Raw genomic sequence first — 16,522 nt, forward strand, 5'->3', positions numbered from 1 at the left:
GAGGCGGCGCGTGGCCGGGCGCTGGGGAGGTCTGGGAGGGCGAGGGGCTCCGGCTCTCTCTCTCTCTTTTTCTCTCTGTTGCTGGCGTAGTGAACAAGAGAGAAAGAGAGAGAGAGAAAAAGGAGGGGAGAGCAGAATGAGAGAAAGAAAGCAAGAGAGAGAGAAAGAGGGGGAAGGAGGGAGAGGGAAAGACAGGGAAGGAGGAGAGAGAAAGAGCAAAAAAGAGAAAGAAAGAGGGATGGAGAGAGAGAAAGAAGGGAAGGAAGGAGAGAGAAAGAGGGGAGGGAGAAATAGAGTGAAATGGAGGAAGAGATTTTTTTTTTCCCAAACTTTTCTTTAGCCCCCCCCCCTCCCCCCCCGGTTCAGTGTTCCCCAGAATTTTGAAAATATGAATAATGTGCCGCGGCTCAAAAAAGGTTGGGAAACACTGGTCTGGAGGACAGAAGGAAAAGGGGGGGACATGATCATAACATTTAAATATGTTAAAGGGTTGAATAAGGTTCAGGAGCGAAGTGTTTTTAATAGGAAAGTGAACACAAGAACAAGGGGACACAATCTGAAGTTAGTTGGGGGAAAGATCAAAAGCAACATGAGAAAATATTATTTCACTGAAAGAGTAGTAGATCCTTGGAACAAACTTCCAGCAGACGTGGTTGGTAAATCCACAGTAACTGAATTTCAACATGCCTGGGACAAACATATATCCATCCTAAGATAAAAATACAGGAAATAGTGTAAGGACAGACTAGATGGACCATGAGGTCTTTTTCTGCCGTCAGTTTTCTATGTTTCTATGTTGTCAAGACACCATCAACAAAGACATGCAAACTGTGGGCCTGCACCCTGGAGTTGCAGCTGACCCCCTAAAGTGGCATTCAATGATCTAAAAATCAGACCCTGCACCTGAGTGAATACACTAGGAAGAATAATTCTGGTACTGTAGTTTTAAGTCCACCAAAGTTAAGCAAAATTACCTAAGGCAAAAAGACCCAGTGAAATCTGATTATACTCAATTACAATGTCTGGACTGCGCCTGAACCTGTTTTGGGCCTCCACTAAAATAAACAAAGTTTGTATATTTATTTATTTTTCAGGGTCCCAATACTTTACTTAAGCCTTGCAAGTGACAAAGTCACCAATGTCACCTTTTTAAGCCCATTTCCGGCTTTACCCACTTTTAAAAGACTTGCACTCCCTGAAGAAGGCATCAGATACGGAGGAACCAGCAACAGAAAGGCCGCCCCTCTGAGCAGCCTTCACTGTTTTGGTGTACAGTACCTACAAGGAGTTAATAGGAAACAGAAAGGTCCTTTTGAAAAGCGATACACCAAGGGAGGGAAGGAGGGAGGGAGGGAGGGAAGGAAGGAAGGAAAGTGAGTCAGAGAGGTCTTCAAACTTGGCAACTTTAAGACTTGTGGACTTCAACTCCCAGAATTCTCCAGCCAGCATAGCATAGCATAGCTGGCTGGAGAATTCTGGGAGTTGAAGTCCACAAGTCTTAAAGTTGCCAAGTTTGAGGACCCCTGAGAGATCTAGCCGTTCGTGATCGGCGGCTTGTTTCCCGGTTACCGGGAAGTAAAACCAATCCGGGATTGTTTTGATCGGTGGGAGGAACCGCGGCCCCGCGCTTCCTCCGGCCCGCCTTGCCGCCGAGACAGGGGCGGGCGTCTGCTCGTCGCCGCCGCTTTCCCGAGGACGAGTCCCGACCGGCCCTTCGCTTGGCGAGCAAGCCAGCCAGCGAACGAGAAGATGACCCAGGCGGAGAAAGGGGAAACTGCGGCAGCGGCGGCTGCCGCGGAGAACGGGAAAGACAAAGAGCGCGACAAAGAGAAGGAGCAGCGCGGCGCCAAGAGGCCCATCGTCCCCGCCGCCGTGCCCGACTCGTTGCAGGAGGTGAGCCCCGCGGCTGGCGCGCAAAGTTCAATCCCGCCGGTCCTCGCAGCCGGTCTCGCCTCCACCGAGACCAGAGTTGCAGGAAATCTCGAGGGATGCGGAAAGCTTTCTCGGCAGCGCTTGGTCATTCAGGCCTGCTTTATGGTCTGTTTGTTGTTGCCTCGGCAGCGGCTGCCCTGCGCCTCCACTCCCTACCCGCCCCGGTTGTATTTTCCTAGGAAATCGCCCGGAAGGCCTCGGGCCTCAAGTAGCCAAGCATCAACCCGGAAGCAGCATGGGCTACCTCCGGGTAGCCGTCAGGAGTTGAGCTCGGCTTGATCAAGTATGCCCCTTAATCTAGTTAACTTCGTTGGGGAACTGAGTGCTTTCTTGGACTATAATGATTCCTGTTGATAACCCAGTTTTAAGCATATCTTTAAGTATATATACAGTATATTATTATATTAGTTTGATTTCGTGGAAGTTTGATTTACTTGGAGTTATATTGTGTTGTTTAAGTGTTCCCTTTTTTGAGCAGTATATATTAAAAATAAATTAATAAATTATATTTATATTTACTTTGCATTGGACCAGAGTACCTCCAGAACCGCCTGCTACCGCACGAATCCCAGCGGCCGATAAGGTCCCACAGAGTTGGCCTTCTCCGGGTCCCGTTGACTAAACAATGTCGTCTGGCGGGCCCCAGGGGAAGAGCCTTCTCTGTGGTGGCCCCGGCCCTCTGGAATCAACTCCCCCCGGAGATTAGAACTGCTCCCACCCTCCTTGTCTTCCGTAAACTACTTAAGACTCACCTATACCGCCAGGCATGGGGGATTTGAGACACCTTTCCCCCAGGCTTATTATAATTTATGTTTGGTATGTATGTGCTGTTTGGTTTTTAATTATGATAGGGTTTTAGTTTTGTTTGTTTTTTTAATATTAGATTTGTGCCAGCATAATATTGTTTTTATCGTTGTTGTGAGCCGCCCCGAGTCTTCGGAGAGGGGCGGCATACAAATCTAATAAATTATTATTATTATTATTAATTATATATATATATAATTTATTAATTTATTTTTAATATATACTGCTCAAAAAAAGGAAACACTTAAATAACACAATATAAGTCCAAGTAAATCAAACTTCCATGAAATCAAACTTCCATGAAATCAAACTGTCCATTTAGGAAACAACACATGTTGTCAACACATTTAACTTTGTACGCAACAAAATATTCAATGAGAATATTTCATTTATTCAGATCTAGGATGTGTTCTTTGAGTTCTCCCTTTTTTTTTGAGCAGTGTATATATTTTCCCATTTCTAAGAGGTCTGTAAGGGGCGTGCATAAGCGCACCACTTTGCCTACAGTCCCTGTCCTACTGTCCTCTTGCATTGTTACTTTTTATTTATGTTATGTTTATACAAACTATAGTATAGTTTATATTAGTTTAGTTTGTTACAATAATTTGTTTGTTTACAAACTGCTAGTTTATACAAACTATCCTATCCATGTTTGACAAATAAATAAATAAAATAAATAAATTAAATAATAAATAAAAACAAAATATCAATTGTAAAGCCTTAAGTGAGTCAGGAGGTGAAGACTTTACTGTAATGTTATAGTACCTATTGCATGCTCCTCCCCACAAATGCAGGGTGGTTTTTTTTTCATTTATAAGTATATTGGCCATATTTTCCTGGAAAAAAATCAAGGAGAAACATGAAAAAGGGCGTAAAATCTGAAAAGAGTTCATAAGGATAATTGTTTATAACTTCATTTTACAAAGGATGTTTCAAGACCAAAAGCAATGAAATAAATAAATCTAAAGAACAGCTTTCTAAAATAAAGGGCTGCCTAAGACATATGGTCACTGTATTTATAAGTATATTGAACATTTGACTTATTTTGTGGCCATACTTATAGCTTGAAGTGATACAGGTAGTCCTTGATTTACAACCATTCATTTAGTAACCATTTAAAATTACAATGCAACTGAAAAAAGTGACTTACGACTTCATGACAGTTGCAACATCACGTGATTATGACATTCTGATAAGCAAGGTTAGTGAAGAAGTCAGATTCACCTAACAATCATGTTACTAACTTAAGGTAAAATGAGACAAAACTCATTTAACAACTTGCTTAGCAATGGAATTTTGTGGTCAATTGTGAATCAAACCAGTACTATCTAATCCAGCGTTTTCCCAACCGGTGTGCCGCAGCACACTAGTGTGCCGCGAGACACAGCCAGGTGTGCCGTGGAGCTCCTAGGGAAGCTCCAGCTGGGCGGGGCGCTGCAGGTGCCAGGGCGGGCTTTCCCGAAACGGATGGAGAATGCCCTCTCTTGCAGCCCCCTGGCTGGGAGCGTTTTCGCTGCGAGAGAGGGCTTTCTCCGTCCGTTTCGGGAATGCCCACCCCCCCCCTCTCTCGCGCGCACCGCTCCCCTTTTCTCTCAGCCCTCCCTGGCTTTGCTTCTCAATCCCTCCCTCCTTCCGTCTTTCCTTCCCCTCAGCCGTTCTGTCTGGGGGGTCTCCCGCTCTTCCCTTCCCCGCCTCCCAGGCTTTGCCTTCACCACCCCCACCCCCTTTTTGGTTGGCAAGGAGTCCTTTGCCGTATCCTGCAGTTCGCACTCGGCTCGAGGCCGCTTTCCCTGGCTGCGCTCTTTCTTTCTCTCTCTCTCTCTCCCGTGAGCCGGGGGAAGGAAAAAACAAACAAACAAGCCCGCGCTCGTCCCTTTAGCAACGAGGGAGGGAAGTCAGAGGGCGAGGGAGCGAGCGAGCGCTCTTGTCCTCGGTGCCCTCTGCAGCCTGCCTTCCTTCTTGTTTGCCGCCGCTGAGGGACGGAGAGAAGGATAGAAAGGAAAGAGGGAGGGAGAGATAGAAAGGAAAGAGGGAGGGAGGAAAGAGGGAGGGAGAGATAGAAAGAAAATAGATAGAAAGGAAAGAGGGAGGGAGAGATAGAAAGGAAAGAGGGAGGGAGGGAGAGATAGAAAGGAAAGAGGGAGGGAGGAAAGAGGGAGGGAGAGATACAATGGAAAGAGGGAGGGAGAGATAGAAAGGAAATAGATAGAAAGGAAAGAGGGAGGGAGGAAAGAGGGAGGGAGAGATACAATGGAAAGAGGGAGGGAGAGATAGAAAGAAAAGAGATAGAAAGAAAAGAGGGAGGGAGAGATACAATGGAAAGAGGGAGGGAGGGAGAAATAGAGTGAAATGGAGGAAGATATATTTTTTTGTCCAAACTTTTCTTTAGCCCCCACCCCCCCGCCCGAGAGAGAGAGAAAGAGAGACATAGCAAGAGAGAGAGAGAAAAAGAAAGAAAGAGATAGCAAGAGAGAGAGAGAGAGAAAGAGATAGAAAGAGAGAGAGAGAGATAGCAAGAGAGACAGAGAGAGAGACAGAGAAAGATAGAGAGCGAGGAAGAAAGAGAGATAGCAAGAGACACAGAAAGAGAGAGAAAGAGAGATAGCAAGAGAGAGAAAGAGAGACAGAGAGAGAGAAAGAAAGAGATAGCAAGAGAGACAGAGAGAGAGAGAGAGAGAAAGAGATAGCAAGAGAGACAGAGAAAGAGAGAGAGAGAAAGAGATAGAGAGAAAGAAAGATACATAGCAAGAGGGACAGAGAAAGTGAGAGAAAGAGAGAGAATGAAAGAGAGATAGCAAGAGAGGCAGAGAGAGAGCAAGGGAGAGAGAAAGACATAGAGGGAGGGAAGGAGGGAGAGAGAAAGAGAGCAAAAAAGAGAGGAAGAAAGAAAGAGGGATGGAGAGAGAGAAAGAAGGGAAGGAAGGGAGAGAGAGAAAGAGGGAGGGAGAAATAGAGTGAAATGGAGGAAGAGATATTTTTTTGTCCAAACTTTTCTTTAGCCCCCCCGCGCGCTCCCCCCCCGTCCCCCCGTTCAGTGTTCCCCAGGATTTTGAAAATATGAATAATGTGCCGCAGCTCAAAAAAGGTTGGGAAACACTGATCTAATCTATAGTATTTGGTCAAATGTGTCTCTTGGGTAACATGATATTTAGTAAGAATAAACTCCATTGAGACCAAGTATTAAAATACTATATACACAATCTCTCTTGTGTGTGAATATTGCATGGGAAGAAAATCTATGGGAGTTTAAAAATATTTATTTTCTCCAAGGTTTCTCTCTGGAATTTATCAAATTGGGGACATCATGTTATACTTAATTGTTTGCAATGTTATAATGTTAGTAAAATTAAAAAGTAAAATATATTCAGTAGAGCCATTTCTAAATAACTGTACATAAGTATCAATCTGCTCTTCCACTCTCCCATATTTAGGCATATATATATATGATTTTTAGGAAGTGTGCAAGTATAATTTTTCATTGCTTTTAAATAAAAAATGTTTTATATTGATATAAAGGGAGTCTGCAATAAAACTGCATAACTCCAAAATGTAAGGTAGCTTTCAATGGAATCAGATTAATTTGTAATATTGTCATAGAAAAGTGTTTTCAAAATAAAATACGGGCTTGTTTTATTATTTTTAGCAAATCCAGAGCAACTTCATTATTGTGATACATCCTGGCTCAACAACTTTAAGGATTGGAAGAGCCACAGATACTCTTCCTGTCAGCATCCCTCACATCATCGCAAGAAGACATAAACAACAAGGACAAATCTCATACAAAGACAGTTGGCTTCTAAGAGAAGGACTCAACGTAAGTCTTCAATATTTCAGTGGTACATCAAACTGATTGTTGTGAACTGCCTGAGTCCCATTGGGATTGGATGGCATAGAAGTCAAATAAATTAAATTAAAATTGAATCAGTTGTTGCTTATATGAAATATATTATTTTCATGGCTTGTTCTTGTATTCTAAATTTGTACTGTTTTCCAATCCTCTCATATCTATGCTTGGGATTTCTACTTGTGCACTGTGCCTAACAAATAATGCAAAGGGGGTTTAAGAACTTATTCCATACCCTGTAGGTTCTTTTGGGGAATACAAATGGCTTTTTATTAAATTACCATTATCAATAGGATATAAATAAATTATTTGTATGTTTTCTGACTGTGCGGAAGCTAATGTTTTGTTACATCATCCAGTTTCTAGATATGGGAACTGTGCTTTTTATCTTTTGACAGCAGAACATACTTTGTCAATAATGTTATTTCTGCTTTAGGAAAAGCTCTGTACTTAAATCATAACAGTCATCTTGTCACAAACTGCTACCCACATAAAACTTTGGTAGCATCTTCTTGTTTCTAGACAAGTGTAATGCTCAGGGCTGAGGAGTCTGAATGAAGTATTGCTAAACAGTCTAAATTGCAATAACCAATATCTGTATATAGAATAGAATAAAATAGAATTTTTATTGGCCAAGTGTGATTGGACACACAAGGAATTTGTCTTGGTGCATATGCTCTCAGCGTACATAAAATAAAATATACATTTGTCAAGAATCATATGGTACAACACTTAATGATTGTCATAGGGGTCAAATAAGCAATGAAGAAGGAATATTAATAAAAATCTTAGGATATAAGCAACAAGTTACAGTCATACAGTCAACATGGGAGGAAATGGGTGAAAGCAATGATGAGAAAAACTAGTAGAATAGAAGTGCAGATTTAGTAGAAAGTCTGACAGTATTGAGGGAGTTATTTGTTTAGTAGAGTGATGGCGTTCGGAAAAAAAACTGTTCTTGTGTCTAGTTGTCTTGGTGTGCAGTGCTCTGTAGCGACGTTTTGAGGGTAGGAGTTGAAACAATTTGTGTCCAGGATGTGAGGGGTCTAAACACTCCATCTGACTGCTAAAACTAGGATTTTATTCAGAAGGAATTTCCTCCATATTAAATTAGGGCCCCTTCATATACCAGTTCCATCAGGTGTAATGTCTATAATATTATCACAATAATCAGCGCTTCCTATAGGATACAGTAAAGAAAGCCTTCCTGAATTCCCAAATTACATAATTTTGATGAGGGTAGGAATGGTTCACCAAAATAGGGGAAATGAACAAAATGAAACGATATTCTGTATTACCATTCTTCAGTCATAGCATAGGGACTTTCCTGTTTCTCTAAGTGGTTGAGGTGGCATTGGTAGCAGTAAGTATACTAGGATAGCCTGTTTGGACAATGAGGTGGAAATATACTCTATAGTTAGTTTGATTACTGACAGCAGATGTTAAATTTAAAGAGTTAACTTCCAATTCTTTAATCATCACAACCCCAAAGTCTCAGCCCTGCTATAGAGCAAAAGCAGGCAGATACCATATAATGGTATTGGGTTTTGTTTTGTTTTTAAAAAATAGATTGTTGGTTGTATATTGTTAGTTTTTTAAATACTGATATAAAATAATTAGTTGTATGCGTGGAAACCATCTAAATTACTGACTGATTTTGTTTAGAAACCAGAAAGTACTGAACAAAGACAAAATGGGCTTAAAATGGTTGACCAAGCAATATGGTCTAAGAAGATGTCAAATGGTGCCAGACGTACACCTATATCACCTGATCAGGTATCTCATTTATAAACTGTGGTTAATACTAATAGCATGTTGTAAGCAAAACCAGTAAAGTCTGATGAAATTTGAGGACAACAATTGGTCCTCAAATCAACTTTGCAGTAATTCAGCATTTTAGACAGAGTCGATTAAATATTATCATAGATAAATAAAAAAGATCTTTGAATGAAAAGATTTTTGAGATCGAAGACTTAAAATAGCAGGTTCCAAGTGGAATTCTATATGTTGTACTTCAATAGCTGGTATTATTGCCAAAAAGACCTCTCCCAAGTAGTGCCCAGTAGCTTATATAGACTTTTGCAATATGTGGTTTAATTTGATATTGTTTCAGATATTAGTGAAAGATTTTATAGATTAAGTTCAGCACTTCAAATTTGGTTCCAAAATTAATTGTGAGGCAGCAATAATAATGTATAAATGCTAATTGAGGTTAAGAATTTCCGACACTAAGAAACATGATTATAAAGTGCAACATCACATCACCACACTACTTAATGATGGAATTTCTATAACTTCTTGTTGCCATTCTTAAGGAAATCAAATGCTTTCATGAAGCATGACAACACATAGTCACCATTTCCAACCTTCTACCAGCTTTCCCATTAGTTTCGCTTGTAAAAAACCAGTGTAGAAAATTGCTAATAGAGACCATCTAGCCACAGGACACTGTAACCATTGTAAGTTTGAGGATCTGTCATAAGTATCTCTCACTCAGTACTATCATAAGCTTTAACAGTTGCTAAAGGATGGTCATAATTGAGGACCACCTGTATTTTATCTTATTTTACAGTCAATTCTCAATCAATATCTACTCACCATAGTTTGGCTAATTAAACTTTCAGGATTGTCTTCAGGGACAGTGGACAATATTTAGGAATATACATGACCTTGGAATTCAAGAGAATAACCCTGCATTATTAAAGTAAAGATTGTTTTTTGTTTATAGCATGACTTTTTATTTTTAAGTAATTTCTTTAAACGTTTCTTCTAGATTCGATCTTACAACAGACAAATGCGACCTGCTATTTTAGATCACAGCTCTGGAGCAAAATGGACAAATACTACTCATCACCCAGAATATGTTGTTGGTGAAGAGGTGAAGAGGCTTTTTTCTTCACTGCACTAAAGTTATACGTGTAATTTTGATTTAAAAGTTGTTAAATGGTATGCAACTTTAAGAGGTCTATTTTGACTAGATGCAGTCATAAACTGTCTTTGCTTGAAGGCCAATCCCTTCTCCAGTTAAGAATAAATGTTTCCAATCTGTCTTCAGTGAGATTCCATAGTTCTTCCAAGAACATCCCTTGGATTATTTCCACCCATCTTAATAACAACAGCAGCAGCAACAACAACAACAACAGCGTTGGAAGGGACCTTGGAGGTCTTTTAATCTGGCCCCCTACTTAGGCAGGAAACCCTACACTACTTCAGACAGATGTCAGCCAACATCTGCTTAAAAACTTCCAGTGTTGGGGCATTCACAACTTCTGGAGGCAAGCTGTTCCACTGATCAACTGTTAAATCTTGTCCAGTTTCTTTGCTTTCTTCTATTTCTCTCAAGCTTTCCAGGCATAATTCATTCCTTCTATTTACAATAGTATATCAAATCTTAAACACTTTTCTTCTTTTCTTCATTTCTTCGAATCGATCATCTACAAACATCACGTTCGCAAAGCATATATACCGTATTTCTGTTTACCAGTTGTTGCCTCAAGGGGGCAGTTGGTCTTCATTATATCCTGAACAAGTTGCTTGACCAAGTACTGTTCTCTAAAACCATAGTTTGAAATAAACATTTTTATTCCTGCCAGTTCCATATCTGTCTAAAGAAAAGTGATTGCTGCTTAAAGAATGGCAGATACATGCAAGCATTCATGCTTTTGCACTTTCTGAAACAACTTTTTGGAGGCAAATGTAATATGGTACAACAGTGATTATTTGTCAAAGAATTTCAGGTTCAGTATTCATTAATTCTGATTGTTTTTGTGACCATTGTCATCCCAGAGTCAGTTAATTTTCACCTCTACTAAGGACAAGCAGAGATCATACAATCAAAAATTATGTTTTCCCCCAGTTTCAGCACTGCCTTTCTCATTTACTGCCTACTCTGTTTTGCCTTTTGCGAGGAACCTTTATGGAGTCTCTCTCTATATTTTTTCTACTCCTTTATTCTTTCATTTCTGATTCTATTATAGGGGGCAGGGGAAGGAAATGGCCCTTTCTGTTTCTTTGGCTACTGTAGCTTATAGGGCTAGTAGCAAATAAATATTCCTAAATATGAAAGTCAAAGTCAAACCAGGAAACCCAAATAGGCAAAATATATATTTTTAAATAATGTTTAATTGAGCAGTGGTCATTTGTATACAATATATTCCTTTCTGTTCTCTCTCTCTCTCTCCAATTAAAAAACCAAGCAATCCTTGAGTTATGACCCAAAATTTATGTTGCTAAAGGGAACATTTATTAATTAGATTTTGGCCCATTTTACAATCTTTTTTGCCACAGTTGTTAAGTGAATCACTGCAGTTGTAAAGTTAGTAACATGGATGTTAAGTGAATCTGGCTTCCCCATTGATTCCGGGGGCGGGGCTTTGACGTCACAGAGACTCCTTCCTGGCCGGGGCCGAAACAGGGGAGTGGAGGAAATAAAGCCATGGGCCAGGAAGCAGTCTCTGTGACGTCAAAGCCCGCCCCCCCCCGAATCCCCTCGTGGATGGCAGGCAAATGGGATTTCCCGCTTCCCTTTGCTTGCAGCGCCATTCCCAAGGCGGGGAAATTTTGGGCTCGGAGGCGGCGCAGCTCTCCCCCACTGTTGCGCCCATTGCCCAGGGCAGCCCGCGGCCACCTGTCTTCTTTTATTTCTTACGGAAAAGGTGTGTTTGGCGGAAGTGGGCCTTCTCCGGGTCCCGTCCTCAAAACAATGTCGCTTGGTGGGGCCCAGGGGAAAAGCCTTCTCTGTGGCGGCCCCGGCCCTCTGGAATCAACTCCCCCCAGAGATTAGAATTGCCCCCACTCTCCTTGCCTTTCGTAAGCTCCTTAAAACCAACCTCTGCCGTCAGGCATGGAGGGAACTGAGATATTCTTTCCCCCTAGGCCTTTACAATTTATGCATGTTATGTTTGTTTGTATGGATGTTTAGTTTTACAACAAGGGTTTTTTAGTTGTTTTTAGTATTGTATTTACATGATGTTTTTTATTACTGTTGTTAGCCGCCCTGAGTCTACGGAGAGGGGCGGCATACAAATCCAATAAATAAGTAAGTAAGTAAGTAAGTAAGTAAGTAAGACAGGAGGGCAGGGCCAGAAGTGTTTGGGTTCGGCGAACTTACACATACTCCGCCACCAAGTTTGTCCGAACCCGCCAAACCCGAACTTCGTTGGGTTCGCCCAACACTAATGATAAACCATCAGAATTAAAAGTGTTCCTAGTTAATAGAAATTGTGTTTTGCTTTTCGTCTTCAGGCATTATATGTTAATCCTCTGGACTGTTACAACATTCATTGGCCTATTCGGCGGGGACAGCTGAACCTCCACTTAGGACCTGGAGGCTCCCTTACTGCAGTTCTTGCTGATCTTGAGGACATATGGTCGTATGCAATTCAGAAGTATCTAGAAATATCTCTGAAGGATTTGAAGGTGAGCAATGCTTAATGTCAAATTAATCTAACTGTGACAGTCAAGTTTCTACCATTGCAGGTAGTCCTACAGCAGTTCCTTTAGTGGACTGTTCAAAGTTACAACAAAACTGGGGGGGGGGGGACTTATGGCCATTTTTCACAGTTACAACCTTCGTAGCATCCCCACCATGATCATGTGATCAAAACTCAGGTGCCCGGCAACTGGCTCATACTTAACGACCGTTGCTGTGTCCCAGGGCCACGTGGTCCCATTTTAACAACAAGGTCACTAAATTATCAACTGCAGTGATTCACGTAACGGCTGAGGTATGAAAGGTCGTAAAATGGAGCTTACTGAACAAATGTTTCACTTAACAACAGAAATTTTAGGCTCAATTGTGATCATATATCAAAGACTACATGTATTCCTACCATTAATATACCCTGAGGCCATATACTATGTTCCCTTACTTACATATTGTCCATCGACTAGATCAGGGATGTCAAACTCAGTTTCATTGAGGCTGCATCAGAGTTGTGTTTGACCTCAGGCTGGGGTGGGCATGGTCAGTTCTACGTCACTCATGTCGGGGACACCAATGGGGGACAAGTGCTAAGGCAGGACTTCCCTTAGACCCTCTCTCCCTCTCATTATATCCTTCCTTCCTTCCCTCCCTCCCTCTCTCCTTCCTTCATTCTCCTTTCTTCTTCCCCTTGCTTTCTTTTTCCTTCCTTCTTGCTTCCCATCTATTCTGTTGGGCTCTCTGGTAGACACCTCCCAAAAATTCACAGGTACAAATTTCAGACACACACACGTTTGAAAATTGAAAACAATGTTCTTTATAATCAAAATTCACTGAAACCAAGCCCTCTTTTGGTATAGCAAAGAGCACTCGTCTCCAAACAAACTGGTAATTTGTACAAGTCCCTTATCAGTTCTGTGATACTTAGCTTGCAGCTGTGAGGCAATTCACAGTCCTTCTTCTTTCACAAAGTAAAACACACTTTGCTCTGGTTTAGATTCAAAGCAGGGAAAAATCAGCACACAAAAAGTCAAAGTCAGTAAAGCAGTCACAAAACACAAGGATCAGATAATCCTCCACAATGGCCAAACCCACAGGCTGCTATTTATAGCAGCCTCACTAATTACCACAGCCCCACCCAACCACAGGTGGCCTCATTTTCTTTGATAATAATCTCTCAGTTGTTGTTGCCTATGCATCACTCTCTGCATGTGTGGCTGTATCATTAACTCTTGTTCTGAATCCAAGGAGGAGCTAGATAATTGATCTCCTTCTGAGCTGTCTGCCACTCTCCTCCTCCCTGTCACTGATGTCTTCTTGGTCAGAGGAGCCTTCATCAGCAGATTCCACCGGGGGTGGGGGGCAAAACAGGCCTGCAGCATGTGGATGTCTCCCCCACATCCACAGTCCTTGGGGCAGGAGCTGGGCCAGAGCTACCCACAACACCATCTTTCCTTTTATTTTTTTTATCTTTCCTCTTTCCCTTTCTCCTTTTCGGTCCCTTCTTGCATGCTCAAATGCAAAAGGGGAAACATTTCTTTTGTTTTATTTTTAGTTTGTTCTGTTAGCCCTCTGTCAGCGAAAATAGAGCCTCTGTTTTGCTGGCAGAGGGGTGCAGGAGGGCATCGTGGCTGTGGGGCTGTGTGCAGCTTCCCAAACTCCATTTTCACTGATGGGAAAACATGAGCCAGGCCCTTGCTATTTCCAGAGCAGCCTAGCAGGCCAGATCTAAGCACCCCACAGACCGGATCCTTGAGTTTGACACGCCTGCTCTAGATTATAATAATAATGTATTTATTTGATTTCTGTAGCCTCCCATTTCACATGTATAACTCTTAAGTGGCCTACAATAAAATAAAGAATATCCAGAAAATACAGAATACGTAGCATAAAAATAAAAAAACCCACATAGCAGCCAAGCACCATCTTGCTTGAACTGAACTAAAGCCTGCTGTTCCCCATCTGGCCTTCACAGCCTCAGGGCAATGAGATAGAGCCACCATGTTATAATTCAGGCAGTTAGTGGGGTGGGAGTGGGGGACAAAATGGAGTGGCTGTGGGTTTTGTCTCCCAAGGACAATTCCATCTGTCCCTTTATTACCCTGGTGGGGGAAGTTTTGACCCCCTCAGAGAGGGTCTGCAACTTGGGGGTCCTCCTCGATCCACAGCTGAGCTTAGAACACCATCTCTTGGCTCTGGCGAGGGGGACGTTTGCCCAGGTTCGCCTGGTGCACCAATTGTGGCTCTATTGGATAGGGAGTCTCTTCTTACAGTTGCTCATACCCTTATCACCCCGAGGATCGATTACTGCAATGCCCTCTACATGGGGCCACCTTTGAAGAACGTTCAGAGACTACAGCTAGTCCAAAATGCAGCCGCAAGAGCTTACCAAGGTTTGCCCGTGTATCTACATCACTCCACGAGCTGCATTGGCTGCCGATTGGTCTCTGAACGCAATTCAAAGTGTTGGTGATTAACCTATAATACCTGACATTGCTGGACCAGGTTACGTACGGGACCATCCCCAACCTCACATATCCCAGTGACCAGTTAGAGCCCACAGAGATGGCCAGTTTGGGGCCATTGAGCTTTAACATCTTGCTCCAGGTGTTAGCATGACTGTGGTGTGAATGAGTCTTTAAAACTTGGGATTTTAGATTACTTTTAAAATTGGGCTTTTGAACTGTTTTGTATTTCCTTTATATGTTGTGAACGGCCCTGAATCTTCGGAGAAGGGCAGCATATAAGTCCAATCAATCAATCAATAGCTATCTAGCTAGCTACAGTAGCTATCTAGCTAGCTAGCTGAATATCGTTAGCCTCTGGGTGATATCTGCTTTCAAACAGGTGGATGATCTCACCCAGTGACTTCATGTAGATGTTAAGCAGAAGAGATAATACTGAGCCCTGTGGTACCCCTCAAAGGAGAGGCTGCCAGCTGGATCTCTCACCCTCACCCACCCCAATCCTTACTAATTAAATAAGGTTCAGGAGGGAAGTGTTTTTAATACAAAAGTGAACACAAGAACAAGGGGACACAATCTGAAGTTAGTTGGGGGAAAGATGGTATCCTTCTGCATCAGCTGGAGGGGCTGGGGGTGGGAGGCACTGTTCTGCAGTGGTTCTCCTCCTACCTCTCTGGCCGGTCGCAGTCGGTGTTAGTGGGGGGTCAGAGGTTGACTCCTAGGTCTCTCCCTTGTGGGGTGCCTCAGGGGTCGGTCCTCTCCCCCCTGCTATTTAACATCTACATGAAACCGCTGGGCGAGATCATCCAAGGACATGGGGTGAGGTATCATCAATATGCGGATGATACCCAGCTTTACATCTCCACCCCATGCCCAGTCAACGAAGCGGTGGAAGTGATGTGCCGGTGCCTGGAGGCTGTTGGGGCCTGGATGGGTGTCAACAGACTCAAGCTCAACCCGGATAAGACGGAGTGGCTGTGGGTTTTGCCTCCCAAGGACAATTCCATCTGTCCGTCCATTACCCTGGGGGGGGAATTATTGACCCCCTCAGAGAGGGTCCGCAACTTGGGCGTCCTCCTCGATCCACAGCTCACATTAGAACAACATCTTTCAGCTGTGGCGAGGGGGGCACTTGCCCAGGTTCGCCTGGTGCACCAGTTGCGGCCCTATCTGGACCGGGACTCATTGCTTACAGTCACTCATGCCCTCATCACCTCGAGGTTCGACTACTATAATGCTCTCTACATGGGGCTACCTTTGAAAAGTGTTCGGAAACTTCAGATCGTGCAAAATGCAGCTGCGAGAGCAGTCATGGGCCTACCTAGGTATGCCCATGTTTCACCATCACTCCGCAGTCTGCATTGGCTGCCGATCAATTTCCGGTCACAATTCAAAGTGTTGGTTATGACCTTTAAAGCCCTTCATGGCATCGGACCAGAATATCTCCGAGACCGCCTACTGCCGCACGAATCCCAGCGACCGATTAGGTCCCACAGAGTGGGCCTTCTCCGGGTCCCGTCAACTAAACAATGTCGGTTGGCGGGCCCCAGGGGAAGAGCCTTCTCTGTGGCGGCACCGGCCCTCTGGAACCAACTCCCCCCGGAGATTAGAACTGCCCCTGCTCTTCCTGCCTTCCGTAAACTCCTTAAAACCCACCTTTGTCATCAGGCATGGGGGAACTGAAACATCTCCCCCTGGGCACGTTCAATTTATGCATGGTATGTCTGTGTGTGTGTCTGTTAGCATATGGGGTTTTAAATATTTAAATATTTTAAATTTGTCTGATTACCTATGATTTGTTTCTACATGTTGTGAGCCGCCCCGAGTCTTCGGAGAGGGGCGGCATACAAATCTAAGTAATAAATAATAAATAATAAAAGCAACGTGAGAAAATATTATTTCACTGAAAGAGTAGTAGATCCTTGGAACAAACTTCCAGCAGATGTGGTTGGTAAATCCATAGTAACTGAATTTAAACATGCCTGGGATAAACATATATCCATTGTAAGATAAAATACAGACTAGATGGATCATGAGGTCTTTTTCTGCCGTCAG

General features: G+C 42.9%; 1 protein-coding gene across 2 annotated transcripts in view; it reads left to right on the plus strand.

Moving 5' to 3' along the window:
• Positions 1 to 1,347: 1,347 nt before the first annotated feature.
• The window catches only part of ACTR8 (actin related protein 8), a 30,687-nt gene continuing 15,512 nt past the window's right edge, over positions 1,348 to 16,522 (plus strand). Inside the window, exons 1-5 of one of the 2 annotated variants that reach the window (XM_070738506.1) lie at positions 1,348 to 1,893; positions 6,380 to 6,550; positions 8,246 to 8,356; positions 9,354 to 9,458; positions 11,825 to 11,998. In XM_070738506.1, the coding sequence (XP_070594607.1) occupies positions 1,750 to 1,893; positions 6,380 to 6,550; positions 8,246 to 8,356; positions 9,354 to 9,458; positions 11,825 to 11,998 (705 nt within the window). In that variant the 5' untranslated portion in view covers positions 1,348 to 1,749. Of the gene's footprint in view, positions 1,894 to 2,111; positions 2,216 to 6,379; positions 6,551 to 8,245; positions 8,357 to 9,353; positions 9,459 to 11,824; positions 11,999 to 16,522 lie in introns of those variants that run through there. The other variant, XM_070738507.1, reaches the window with a different exon arrangement.

This window comes from Erythrolamprus reginae, chromosome 2, assembly GCF_031021105.1.
Source record: "Erythrolamprus reginae isolate rEryReg1 chromosome 2, rEryReg1.hap1, whole genome shotgun sequence".
Lineage (NCBI taxonomy): Eukaryota > Metazoa > Chordata > Lepidosauria > Squamata > Dipsadidae > Erythrolamprus > Erythrolamprus reginae.